The sequence below is a fragment of the Danio rerio genome, chromosome 7 (assembly GCF_049306965.1).
Source record: "Danio rerio strain Tuebingen ecotype United States chromosome 7, GRCz12tu, whole genome shotgun sequence".
Lineage (NCBI taxonomy): Eukaryota > Metazoa > Chordata > Actinopteri > Cypriniformes > Danionidae > Danio > Danio rerio.
In genome coordinates, this window is record NC_133182.1 from 13,957,156 (window position 1) to 13,969,690 (window position 12,535).

General features: G+C 38.0%; 1 protein-coding gene across 3 annotated transcripts in view; it reads left to right on the plus strand.

Moving 5' to 3' along the window:
* The window catches only part of LOC100004499 (stereocilin), a 65,017-nt gene that overhangs the window by 31,606 nt on the left and 20,876 nt on the right, over positions 1-12,535 (plus strand). For 2 of the 3 annotated variants that reach the window (XM_073908102.1, XM_073908101.1), the window contains exons 18-22: positions 3,091-3,214; positions 7,624-7,706; positions 7,798-7,933; positions 9,878-10,074; positions 10,231-10,321. In XM_073908102.1, the coding sequence (XP_073764203.1) occupies positions 3,091-3,214; positions 7,624-7,706; positions 7,798-7,933; positions 9,878-10,074; positions 10,231-10,321 (631 nt within the window). Of the gene's footprint in view, positions 1-3,090; positions 3,215-7,623; positions 7,707-7,797; positions 8,084-9,809; positions 10,075-10,230; positions 10,322-12,535 lie in introns of all 3 variants that reach the window. The other variant, XR_012383171.1, reaches the window with a different exon arrangement.

Sequence of the window (12,535 nt, forward strand, 5' to 3'; positions counted from 1 at the left end):
CCGAACTTATTTTTAGTCAGTTTGATTGATGTAAATTGAGATGACTAGAAAAAAAATCTAAAAACTTAAACACAGCAAGATTTTTTACAGTGTGTAAGAGATTAAAATAATGTAAAATATTTTCAAAGATGATTAAACAGAGAGGTATACAGTAATTCAGCCCCAATTCAGCACAAAACTGTTCTGTGTGATTATAGTAAAAAGAAGCAAAAGTTTGCAAAAAAAAAAAAAATACAGCTTAAATAAGCCTGCTGGGTCTGGTTGATCAGGCTGGTTTTAGACGGGTTTCTCCATTTTCAGGATGGTTTTAGTCACTTTCAGGCTGGTTTGCCTGGTCATTCCAGTTGGTCTCCTTGTCTGAAACCCCTCCAATAAACAATCCATTCCCATGTTAAAATCATCCAGCCAGCTTAATATGGTTTAAGCCGTTTTTTTCACCAGGTTAGTAAGCAAATGTAATACTGACAGCACCATTTCTCACATTAGACTGCAGTGTAATATTGCCCAATGTTACTTATGACCCAACAGGCACAACATTATAACACGTGTGATAGATGTCATAGTGGTAATGTCCACACAACGTCATAATGTAACATGATTAGATGTTGATATTTAGTTGATTTTAGGTTGGATGTTGGATATTGACATCAGCCTGACGGGTTCTGACGTCAACTCGATTTTTATTTCTAAACAAAATCCAACATCCCCACGACGTATGCTAGAGTGTTAGTGTCTGAGTTTTTATATGGTGTTGGTTTGTTTTGCTTAGATTAACTTTTGCTGGTAGGGAAAAATCCATTCCTTTACTTTTGCTATTTATACAACAACAACAGCTTAAATGGGCCTGAGATAGTTGGCTGGTTCTGGTTGATCAGGCTGGTTTTAGAGGGGGTTTCTCCATTTTCAGAATGGTTTTAGTCACTTTCAGGCTGGTTTTGCCTGGTCATTCCAGTTGGTCTCCTAGTCTGAAACCCCTCCAAAAACAATTCATCCCCTTGTTAAAATCATGCAGCCAGCTTAAGATGGTTTTAGCTGTTTTTTCAGCAGGTTAGTAAGCAAATGTAATACTGACAGCACTATTTCTCACATTAGACTGCAGTGTAATATTGCCCAATGTTACTTATGACCCAACAGGCACAACATTATAACACGTCTGATAGATGTCATAGTGGTAACGTCCACACAATGTCAAGATGTAACATGATTAGACGTGTGTTAGAGTGTTAGTGTTAGATTTTTTAGATGGTGTTGGTTTGTTTTGCTTAGATTAACATTTGCTGGTAGGGAAAAATCCATTCCTTCACTTTTGCTATTTATACAACAACAACAGCTTAAATAGGCCTGAGATAGTTGGCTGGTTCTGGTTTATCAGGCTCGTTTTAGAGGGGGTTTGTCCATTTTCAAGATAGTTTTAGTAACTTTCAGGCTGGTTTTAGCTAGTTTAAGCTAGACAAAGCTGGTTTTGCCTGGTCATTCCAGCTGGTCTCCTAGCCTGACCACCTTGGAAGTGGCCAAAACCCTCTTCAAAAAAGCAATCTATCCCCTTGTTAAATCCATCTAACCAAGCTTTTTTTCAGCAGGGTAGTCAACAAATGTAAAACTGACAGTGCAATTTCTCACAGTAGACTGCTCTGTATTTATGCCCCTTGTTACTTATGACCCAGCAGGCACACAACATCTCAAGACGTTAATATTAGGTTAGACTTAGACCATGATGTCAGGGGACCAAAATTCAATGTCTAGCCAGCGTCTAAGATAAACGGCCAATAGCGATGTCAAATTATAGTGATATTGTGTTGATTTTAGGTTGTGTTGGAAAGTGACCAAAATCTAACATCTGATAGATGTCATAGTGGTGACGTCCACACAATGTCAAGTTGTAACATGATTAGATGTTGAAATTTAGTTGCTTTTAGGTTGACTTTAGGTTGGACGTTGGACATTGACGTCGGCCTGATGTTGGAACCTGTTGTCAACCAGATTTTTATTTCCAAACAAAATCCAACGTCCCCACGACATTGGGATATGCCAATGCCCTGTGCCTGCTGGGGACTTACCTCTGGTTGTGTTTTTTAATAAAAATAGCTGACACTTAAATTAACCTCTTAAATTTACACATTTGTACTTGTTATTAATGTATTATTAAATTTAAAATACATTTAATTTTTTATATATATTTATGTGCCTGTTTAGTTATAGATTTGGACCTTTCAATTATAATGAGATCTACACTAAGATCTCCATTAAAACACTGCACAATCCAGTCATATTTCCATCTGTTTCAAGCTACGGATATGTGGATCACATATCAATAGAACAAAACAGATAAATAATCACAAACTGTAAATTGTGGGTACTTGCGATCCATACATTGCACCCGCAGCTGCTTTTCAGTCATTTAAAACCCTTGTGTACCTGTCAGAACTACAATTCGCCAATGTTTTTATCTATCTTATGGATATTACTCAGCGATTTAGTCATTATATTGACAGCTTTATAGAGCGTTAGTGTCTGATTTTTTATGTGGTGTTGGTTTGTTTTGCTTAGATTAATATTTGCAGGTAGGGAAAATCCATTCCTTCATTTTTGCTATTTTTACTTTGACGTTGCATTTCAATTTATACTCTAATTGCACTTAACCTGTAAATTAGAATAGATGTATAAAATGCATACAAATGATTCTGATGATTGAAATGATTCTGTCAATGAAGCTGACATTCGGCACAAATCCATACAATTCTCCGTTCTTCTATGAGGGAATTCTGTTGAAGCAAAGCCCAGCGGTGTCTCTTCATTAGTTAGTAATGCTGTATTTTATTGCACAACAGTTATCAGGCTTTCAGATTAAAAATAGAGAGAAATCACTCAGCCAATGACTTGGCGTTCATTTTTTTGCCCCCCAGGGAGGGATTTTCCCTATTGGTGTGACGACGTGAAAACTATCAATTGGGACTTTGCGAAACCCTGTTATAGAACAGCATCATCACAGTCTGGAACTGAACATCATTATTCATGCATGCTGTTTTTTTGCAATTCTATTGCTTTCAATTTTAATAACATTCAGTCAAATATGTTTCTTCTCCACTGAAGGGATTTAGGTCGTATTGCTGGTGGGATGAGCTGTGAATGGCTGATGCTGTGGGTAAATGACTCGGGCTTCATTGAATTATTGCAGTTCATCACTGCGTTACCAGGAGGACTTAGACCTGGTTTGGTAAGATATAAGGCATTTTTTTGTATTAACATTAAATAATTTGCTGTAAATTCATCATGCAGAGATTGTAATGTTTTGATTAAATAATGTAGCAGAATAATAACTCAGCAAGCAATTTTGGTATTTAAAAGAAGTCTAATAGACATCTAATAGACAACTAAACAAAGCAAAATTTGGGCTGTCTGTGAAAATCAAATGGACATCTTAGAATATCCCAAAACTGGACTAGTTTACAAAAAGACCGGAATAAATGACTGCACTACATGACAAAAGTCTTATTGCTGGTCCCAGTTGTAAGAGCAAAAAATAATAACTTGACTTCTAGTTGATCATTTGGAAAAGTGGAAGAAGGTCGATTTTTCAGAAGAATCATGTGTTGGACTGCATCCCAATCATCCATCAATCAAGACCTACTGGAACCCGCATGAACCCAAGAATCTCACAAAAATCAGTCATGTTTGGTGAAGGACAAATCATGGTTTGGGGTTTTCATTCAGTATGGGGGCGTGAGAGAGCTGATTAAAATCTTAATGAACTGTGGGAGTCCTGCAAGAACGCTTTCTTTGCCCTTCCAGGTGACTTTATTAATAAGTTATTTGAGTCATTGCATTGAATATAACTTTTTTTTCCACTACAGCATGACTTTATATTCTATACTGTACATTATTTCTGTTTGACAAGACTTTTGTCTTAGCAAAGTCAGACCTTACTGTCCTAATTAAATTAAAAATCAAGGCATGAATAATAAATAGATACTACTACACACAATCCAGACTCTATAGTATGGAACTAACTGTAAATAATCAGTGTTGGAAATGCAATAAAGAAGAGGGTGCGTATTTACACAGGATCTGGGAATGTTGTCTAGTTTACCCATTCTGGTGTAAAATTTTAAAAATAATGGTGGAGTGGCTAAACTGTGAGTTACCTGTAGAGCTACGGCTATGCCTTCTGGGTGACAAACTAGTGATACCTAATATATGTAAAAATTCCTTTATTCTTCTTAAGATTGGACTAATTACAGCTGCTAGAATGATACTACGTGATTGGATGTGTCCCAGAATGCCAGAAATGAAAGAGTGGATTAAAAAGAGTGGGATGATTGAAATTGCATCGTATGAGAGTTCATTCATTAATTTTCTGCCGCTTTTCCGGGGCCTGGTCGCGGGGGCAGAGAACCGCAGACTTCCCTCTCCCCAGACACTTCCTCCAGCTCCTCCGGGGGGATACCGAGGCGTTCCCAGGCCAGCTGAGAGACATAGTCCCTCCAGTGAGTCCTGGGTCTTTCCCGAGTTCTCCTCCCGGTGGGACATGCCTGAAAAACACCTCCCTAGGTAGGTGTCCAGGAGGCATCCGAAACCCGAGCCACCTCAGCTGACTTCTCTCGATGTGGAGGAGCAGAGGCTCTACTCCGAGCTCCTCCCGGGTGTCAGAGCTCCTCACTCTATCTTTAAGAGTGCGCCCTGCCACCCTTTGAAGGAAACTCATTTCGCCTGCTTGTATCCGAGGTCTTGTCCTTTCAGTCATGACCCAAAACTCATGATGACCAATAGGTGAAAGTAGGAACGTAGATTGGCCAGATAAATCGAGAGCTTTGCCTTTCGGCTCAGCTCCTTCTTCACCACAACAGACTGGATGTCCAAGACCACAAAACACATGTGCACTGGATGGGCATACTCCCATTAACCCTCGAGCACCCTGGTGAGGGTATAGAGCTGGTCCAATGTACCACGGCCCCAACGAAAATCGTATGAGTGTATGCTGGTGAAATTGAACAATGAGGGAGAAGTACAAATGGGATAAACTCTGGAAACATCTAAGATTAGGATAAATTAGTATGTACTTACAAAACGTACCGCAACCTACATTTCCATATATGTTTGCTATACGTTGTTTTTCTTAGTAGAATTTGCCTGGTGTTACGGGTGGCTGAATATGTAACATGTATCATATGTATGTGTAGTGTGAAGTGTTTCTTTGCTGTTGAACAGTGTTGTAAAGTAACTAATTACAAATACTCAAACTACTGTAATAGAGTAGTTTTTCTCAGGAATTGTAATTTACTAAGTCGTTTTATAAATGTGTACTTTTACTTTCCCTTGAGTACATTTATAGTGCGGTATTGGTACTTTTACTCCACTACTTTCCTTCAACCTGCACTCACTACTTTATTTTTTCTTGTCTATGGGGATTAGAAAAATCAGTCCTGTGATTCCCGTCCAATCAAATCACACATAGAAGGTAAATCGCATCATAATGAACTACCTCAAGCCATGGGCGGTTTATAAATGCAGCAAACTGCTTGAAAGCATTAAAAGTGTCCAAGAAGATATGCAAAATCTTTACACGCATTGACCCAGAGACTGTTAAGATGCATGTCACTGATGAGAAGATGGCGGATGTTTACTGTATGATGACCGAAATGGCCTTAAACACCCAGCAGGCACAAGATGTCAACATGAGGTCAGGTAGATGTTATACCCTAATGTCATGGGGAAGTTGCATTTTGTTTGGAAATGAAAATCGATTTGACGTCAGAACTTAGTGTCAGGCCTACATCAATGTTCAACGTTTAACCTAAAATCAACCAAATATCAATGTCTAATGATGTTACAGCTTGGTGTTGTGTGGACGTTACCACTATGACGTCTATCAGACGTTGGATGTTGGTTGCCATACCTGCCAAACAAATGTCAATATCTAACATCAATGACGTTGGTTTAAGATGTTGGCTTGATGTTGGATTTTGGTGACTTTCCAACACAACCTAAAATCGACCAAATATCAACATCATTTGACATCAAAATAACGTAGTCCATTGACGCTGACTAGACATTGAATTTTAATCGCCTGACTTTCATTCATTAATTCATTTTCTTGTCGACTTAGTCCCTTTATTAATCCGGGGTCGCCACAGCGGAATGAACCGCCAACATATCCAGCAAGTTTTTACGCGGCGGATGCCCTTCCAGCCGCAACCCATCTCTGGGAAACATCCACATACTCATTTATACACACACTCATACACTATGGACAATTTAGCCTACCCAATTCACCTGTACCACATGTCTTTGGACTGTGGGGGAAACCGGAGCACCCGGAGGAAACCCACGCGAAGGCAGGGAGAACATGCAAACTCCACACAGAAACGCCAACTGAACTGAGGTTCGAACCAGCGACCTTCTTGCTGTGAGGCGACAGCACTACCTATTGCACCACTGCCTCGCCATCGCCTGACTTAAAAAACCTAAATCTAAGCTAGTATTAACCTCTTATGATGTTGTGTGCCTCCTGGGCAATAACTATTACAGAATTACAGAATGTTACATTTACACACATCCACAAGCTAGATGTAAATGCATCAGCTTTTTACAGCGTAATACTCATTACTCACTACTCTTGAGTACTTTTAAAAGGGATACTTTTTACTCATACTTTGAGTAATATTTACAACAGATACTTTTACTCTACTTGCACCAAATTTTTAGGCAAGTAATGGTACTTTTACTTAAGTATGATTTTTCAGTACTCTTTCCACCACTGCTGTTGAACAATAAAAAAGTTGAATTATAAAAATTAAAAAAATCAAGGCATGATCATTGTTAGGACTGCGTTGTTGTTTTGTGTCTTTGATTTTGATTCCAGATTGGGGGCGTGCCTTCAGCGCACCTGATGCTGGTCAGCGCCCTTATTTAAACCCCGGCAGAGAGTTTGTCGGGGCCGCTGTCCATTCACTTGGCAGTTGGCCAGAGCCGCGCTCCTATTTGGCCTTTATGCTTTGTTTCGCATCCATACATTATCACTGACAACATTTACAGCATCCATTCATTTGCATTTCACACTGATTGAACATACTGATACTGATATTTTGATTATATAATTTAAATTGAGCTAAATAAATATTCTTTTTGATTATACTTCTCCTTGTCGTCTCCCTCATTATGTTACATCCTTGAGCCAGGTGTAACATTTTTAGGCAAGTAATGGTACTTTTACTTAAGTATGATTTTTCAGTACTCTTTCCACCACTGCTGTTGAACAATAAAAAAGTTGAATTATAAAAATTAAAAAAATCAAGGCATGATCATATTTTATTTTGGTAAAATAAGCGTAATCTAGAGGCCTTTGCCTTTCATTTAAGCCACTTCTGATGCCAAATGATCAACTAGAAGTCAAGTTATTATTTGTTGCTCCTAAAACTTAAATAGGCGACAAGACTTTTGTCAGGTAGTATAGGTGTGAAGTCTGTCTAATCTATTAGACATCTATTAAACACAAAATTGTTTGGTGGAGAAATAATGTTTCATTATTAAAATGCATGTCTCACCTACTAAAAAATCCCTTTTGGTGTCTCTGCATCAAACATGCAACGACATTTTATGATTCCATCAAATTTTATGTTTCCACAGAGGAAATGCATTGTGTTGGAGTTACAGCAACAGCCTGATATTGATCTGAACGACTTGGACCCCTCATTTGCTGCAAGCTTACCGTGAGATCAATTCTGTGCTACCCACAATCCTTTTGTTTGTTTTGCTCTTCTTCTTACTTGCAGGGACTTATTGTTGTATTTGGTCTCAAAGGTTGACCATGATGGAGCACCTGTCTAACTCCTCACTCATAGGCGTACTGGAGCATGTTCGACAACACTTCATTGACTTCCTGCAGCTTCCACGACACAAACAAACGGCTCTGGCAGAGAAAGCTATTGACGTACTCGTAAGACTGGAATTATTGCAGATCTTCAACATTTCATCACTGAATCCTTTATGAGCACATTGGATATAAATACAGTGGAAACAGTAGCTTTGTGAAATGTTACTACAATATAAAACTTTTAACAGGGTATAATAGTTGAAACATTTTGGAGTACCATGGTATTTTTAAGCTTGTACCAGACATAGACATATTATTTCTTTTCTGTTTAATATGTTATACATTAAAATGTTTCTATAAAAGCAGCCATTACGTTGCTTTTTAGTGTCACATTCACAAAACTTACTGATTTTATGTTAAGGTAAACATTTCACAACATACTAAAAATATTAGGTTGAGTTGCTTAATATTGTTTTTGTGGAAACTGCTTTAAAAAATGTTGAAATAACAGCAAATATTTTGTAAAAAACACATGTTTGCTCTCAGTTCAACTTGATGATCAAAAGCATGTCACAAATGCAAATCAATTTGACATCAATTGACTACTTTGATTTCAAAACATCAGATTGACATCCTTCACATATTTTGGGAATGTCCCAAAATACAAGTGTATTAGCAGGAGGTTAACAGGGACATTAGAAGAGTCTTAGGATATGACATACCAATCCACCCAGTATTTTTATCTGCTTGATGGCTTTATCCCTGATCAATTCAGTAAGTCTCACCTATTTGCAGTACATATATTATTAATAATAGCTAGGAAAATAAATACAGTGAACTGGATGAAGACCCGCCAACCTACTAAGACAGAATGGACACAGAGGTCGAAACAGATATACAGTTGAAGTCAGAATTATTAGCCCCCCTGAATTATTAGAACCCCTGTTTATTTTTTCCCCAATTTCTATTCAACGGAGAGATTTTTTTTCAACACTTTTCTAAACATTATAGTTTTAATAACTCATCTCTAATAACTGATTTCTTTTATCTTTGCCATGATGACAGTAAATAATATTTTACTAGATATTTTTCAAGACACTTCTATACAGCTTAAAGTGACATTTAAAGGCTTAACTAGGTTAATTAGGTTAACTAGGCAGGTTAGGGTTATTAGGCAAGTTATTGTATAATGGTGGTTTATTCTGTAGACAGTTGAAAAAAAAATTTGCTGAAAGGGGCTAATAATTTTGTCCTTAAAATAGTGTTTAAAAAATTAAGAACTACTTTTATTCTAGCCGAGATAAAACAAATAAGACTTTCTCCAAAAGGGAAAATATTATCAGTCATGCTGTGAAAATTTTCTTGCTCTGTTAAACATTATTTGGGAAATATTTAAAAAAGAAGAAAAAAAATCAAAGGGGGGCTAATAATTCTGACTTCAACTGTATATATATATATATATGAGAAAATGATTGCAGATTTGCTGTTGAAATCAGACGTTTTCCAACAGACCTGGGCATTAATTGAAACATACATACTTGATCTTTGAAAGGCTGTTAGGGGCTTTGTCTTTGTCGTAGTTATTGCCTTTATATTGGAGCTTGCTTATTTATTTATTTATTTATTTATTTATTTATTTATTTATAAGAAAAAGTTTGGGCACCCTGTTGTAACTTTCTGTCGTTTGTGCTGAGTACAAGTGAAGAGCAAAAACCTCTTAAGTGCTGTCCGACATTTTCTTTTAAAATTTGCATTATACTCAACATCCAGTATTTATGATCAGTTATTTCAATTTAAAGGCTGTGAAAGAACATATTCTTTACCATAAAAGTGAACATACGGATCATAGAAACCTGAAAAAAATAAATGCTATCTTTAGACGAACATTTCAGATGGCATTTAGAGGCTTTTACATCTGAACTCTTCAGGTATCAATCATTGCATAAATGTAAAAAAACCCACAACTTTACATTTTTGAACAGGAATGTATGTCACTCAGGTTTTGCAGACTTTGATAAAACACATTCTTGTTCTGCTTTCATCCAATTCTTCAATATCTTTTTAAAGGGCATCTCTGATGATGGCCTCACCGGAGTCTCCTTGGACATCCTCGGCCCTCTTCTGCCCTTTCTGGACAGGGATGTGTTAGATGACATCGACAGAGATGCTCTGAAACTGCGACTGGAGGAGCTCAAACAATATTGCCTGCCCTCTGACACCTTCCGACAAATATCAGCTTTGCTTACAGAGAAGAGCATGCTGGGGTGAGACCTGAGGCGAATTTATTCCATTTTCATGTTGTTGACATCCTCTCTGTTCTGACAGCAGCTGCAAAATGTTGTGTTTATGCGTTGTGCAAGCAAAATACAAATTACTTTTTTTTGCTGGGAATCTGACAGTGTTTCTGTGGTTTGAAATAGAGAACCAAAAACATGGACGGTTGGAGATGTCGAGCATGTGGGAAGACTTCTGTTCACACTTTCACCTCAGCAGATCAGATCATTACCACTGGTAAGCACAAAACACAAGCATTGTTATTGAAGTCTGCATGAAAGTAAAGTTGTGACCATTTAATTTTCCTTTTTTTTTTTGATGTACAGTTGAAGTCAGAATTTTCAGCCCCCTGTATATTTTTTCTCCAATTTCTGTTAAACGGAGAGAAGATTTTTTTTCACAGACTTCTAAACATAATAATTTTAATAACTCATTTATTTTATCTTTGTCATGATGACAGTAAATAATATTTTAGATATAGATATGTTTCAAGATACTAGTATTCAACTTAAAGTGACATTTAAAGGCTTAACAGGGTTAATTAGAGTAATTATGGTAATTAGGTAAATCATTGTATAACAATGGTTTCTTTTGTAGGCAATAAAAAAAATACACTCACTAGCCACTTAATTAGGTACACTTGTACATCTGCTCATTAACGCAAATTTCTAATCAGCCAATTGCATGGCAGCAACTCAATGCATTTAGGCTTGTAGACATGGTCAAGATGATCTGCTGCAGTTCAAACCGAGCATCAGAATAGGGAAGAAAGGAGATTTGAGTGACTTTGTATGTGGCATGGTTGTTGGTGCTAGACATGCTGGTCTGAGTATTTCAGAAACTGCTGATCTACTCGGATTTTCATGCACACCCATCTCTAGGGTTTACAGAGAATGGTTTGAAAAAGAGAAAATATCCAGTGAGCGGCAGTTCTGTGGGCGCAATTTGCCTTGTTGATGCCAGAGGTCAGAGGAGAATGGCCAGACTGGTTTAAGTTGATAGAAAGGTAACAGTACTCAAATAAGCATTAGTTACAACCGAGTTATGCAGAAGAGCATCCCTGAACGCACAACACACCCAACCTTGAAGCAGATGGGCTACAACAGCAGAAGACCACTCCGGGTGCCACTCCTGTCAGCTAAGAACAGGAAACTGAGGCTACAATTTGCACAGGCTGACCAAAATTAGACAATAGAAGATTGGAAAAACGTTGCCTGCTCTGATGAGTCTCGATTTCTGCTGCGACATTCAAGCTTAGAATTTGGCGTCAGCAACATGAGAGCATGGATCCATCCTGTCTTGTATCAACGGTTCAGGCTGGTGGTGGTGTAATGGTGTTGGGGGTATATTCCTGCCACACTTTAGGCCCATTAGTACCAACTGAGCCTCATGTCAACACCACAGCCTACCTGATATTGTTGCTAGCCATGTCCATTGCTTTATGACCACAGTGTACTCATCTTGTGATGGCTACTTCCTGCAGGATAACACGCCATATCATAAAGCGTAAATAATCTCAGACTGGTTTCTTGAACATGACAATAGCCCCTTTCACACAGTGAGACTGGTAAATATACAGAGAATTTACAGAACGACTTTACCGGTAAGTTCAAAAAAGCGCTGTTCACACAGGCGAGGACGTTACGGGATTGTTCCGGTAAAGACCATTCACACATCCACTCCAAAATACCGATAAATTCTGACATCAGAATGTGTTTGTAAACATTTGACTACATTACAAACTCTGTGGATGGAGGAGAAGTATTGTGAACAGCTTAGATGGAAACATAGAGGAACACTTTCACATGTTGAGATGTACATGATATGTGTGTGTGCTGGCAGCCTGGCGCTCACGGGCTGCTTCACAGGCACACGCGATGCTCAAAGCAACTGAAGGAAGCAGAACTTGAAGGTAAACAAACAACGGCTTATCATAAGCATCTTATTGATAATTATTTACACAGTTGGCATTAAGAAGGAACATAGAAATGTTATCTGACTGACATCTAGCAGCTAAAGGTGTCTTGAAAAATATTCAAAGGTTTTTATTTTCATAAACCACTCGGCTGTGAATTCGTCTGACTGTTCTAGACGTCTTACGTCAGCACGTCCTAGACGTGCACGCGCTCTTTCTGGCAATCTTCCCTCTGCATTCACACAGCGCAGCAAATTACCTGTAATGTTACAACTTCTCTTTCCTGAAAATTGCCGTTAAGAGTTTACTGGTATTTTCAAAAAGGGCCTGTTCACACATACAGAACTTTCCTAAAAATTGCTGGTAATTTTCCGGAAAGGTCTGTGTGAAAAGGGGCTAATGAGTTCACTGTACTCAAATGGCCTCCACAGTCACCATATCTCAATCCAATAGACCACCTTTGGGATATGATGGAACAAGAGATTCACACATTCAGAAATCTGCAGCAACTGTGTGATGCTATTATGTCAATATGG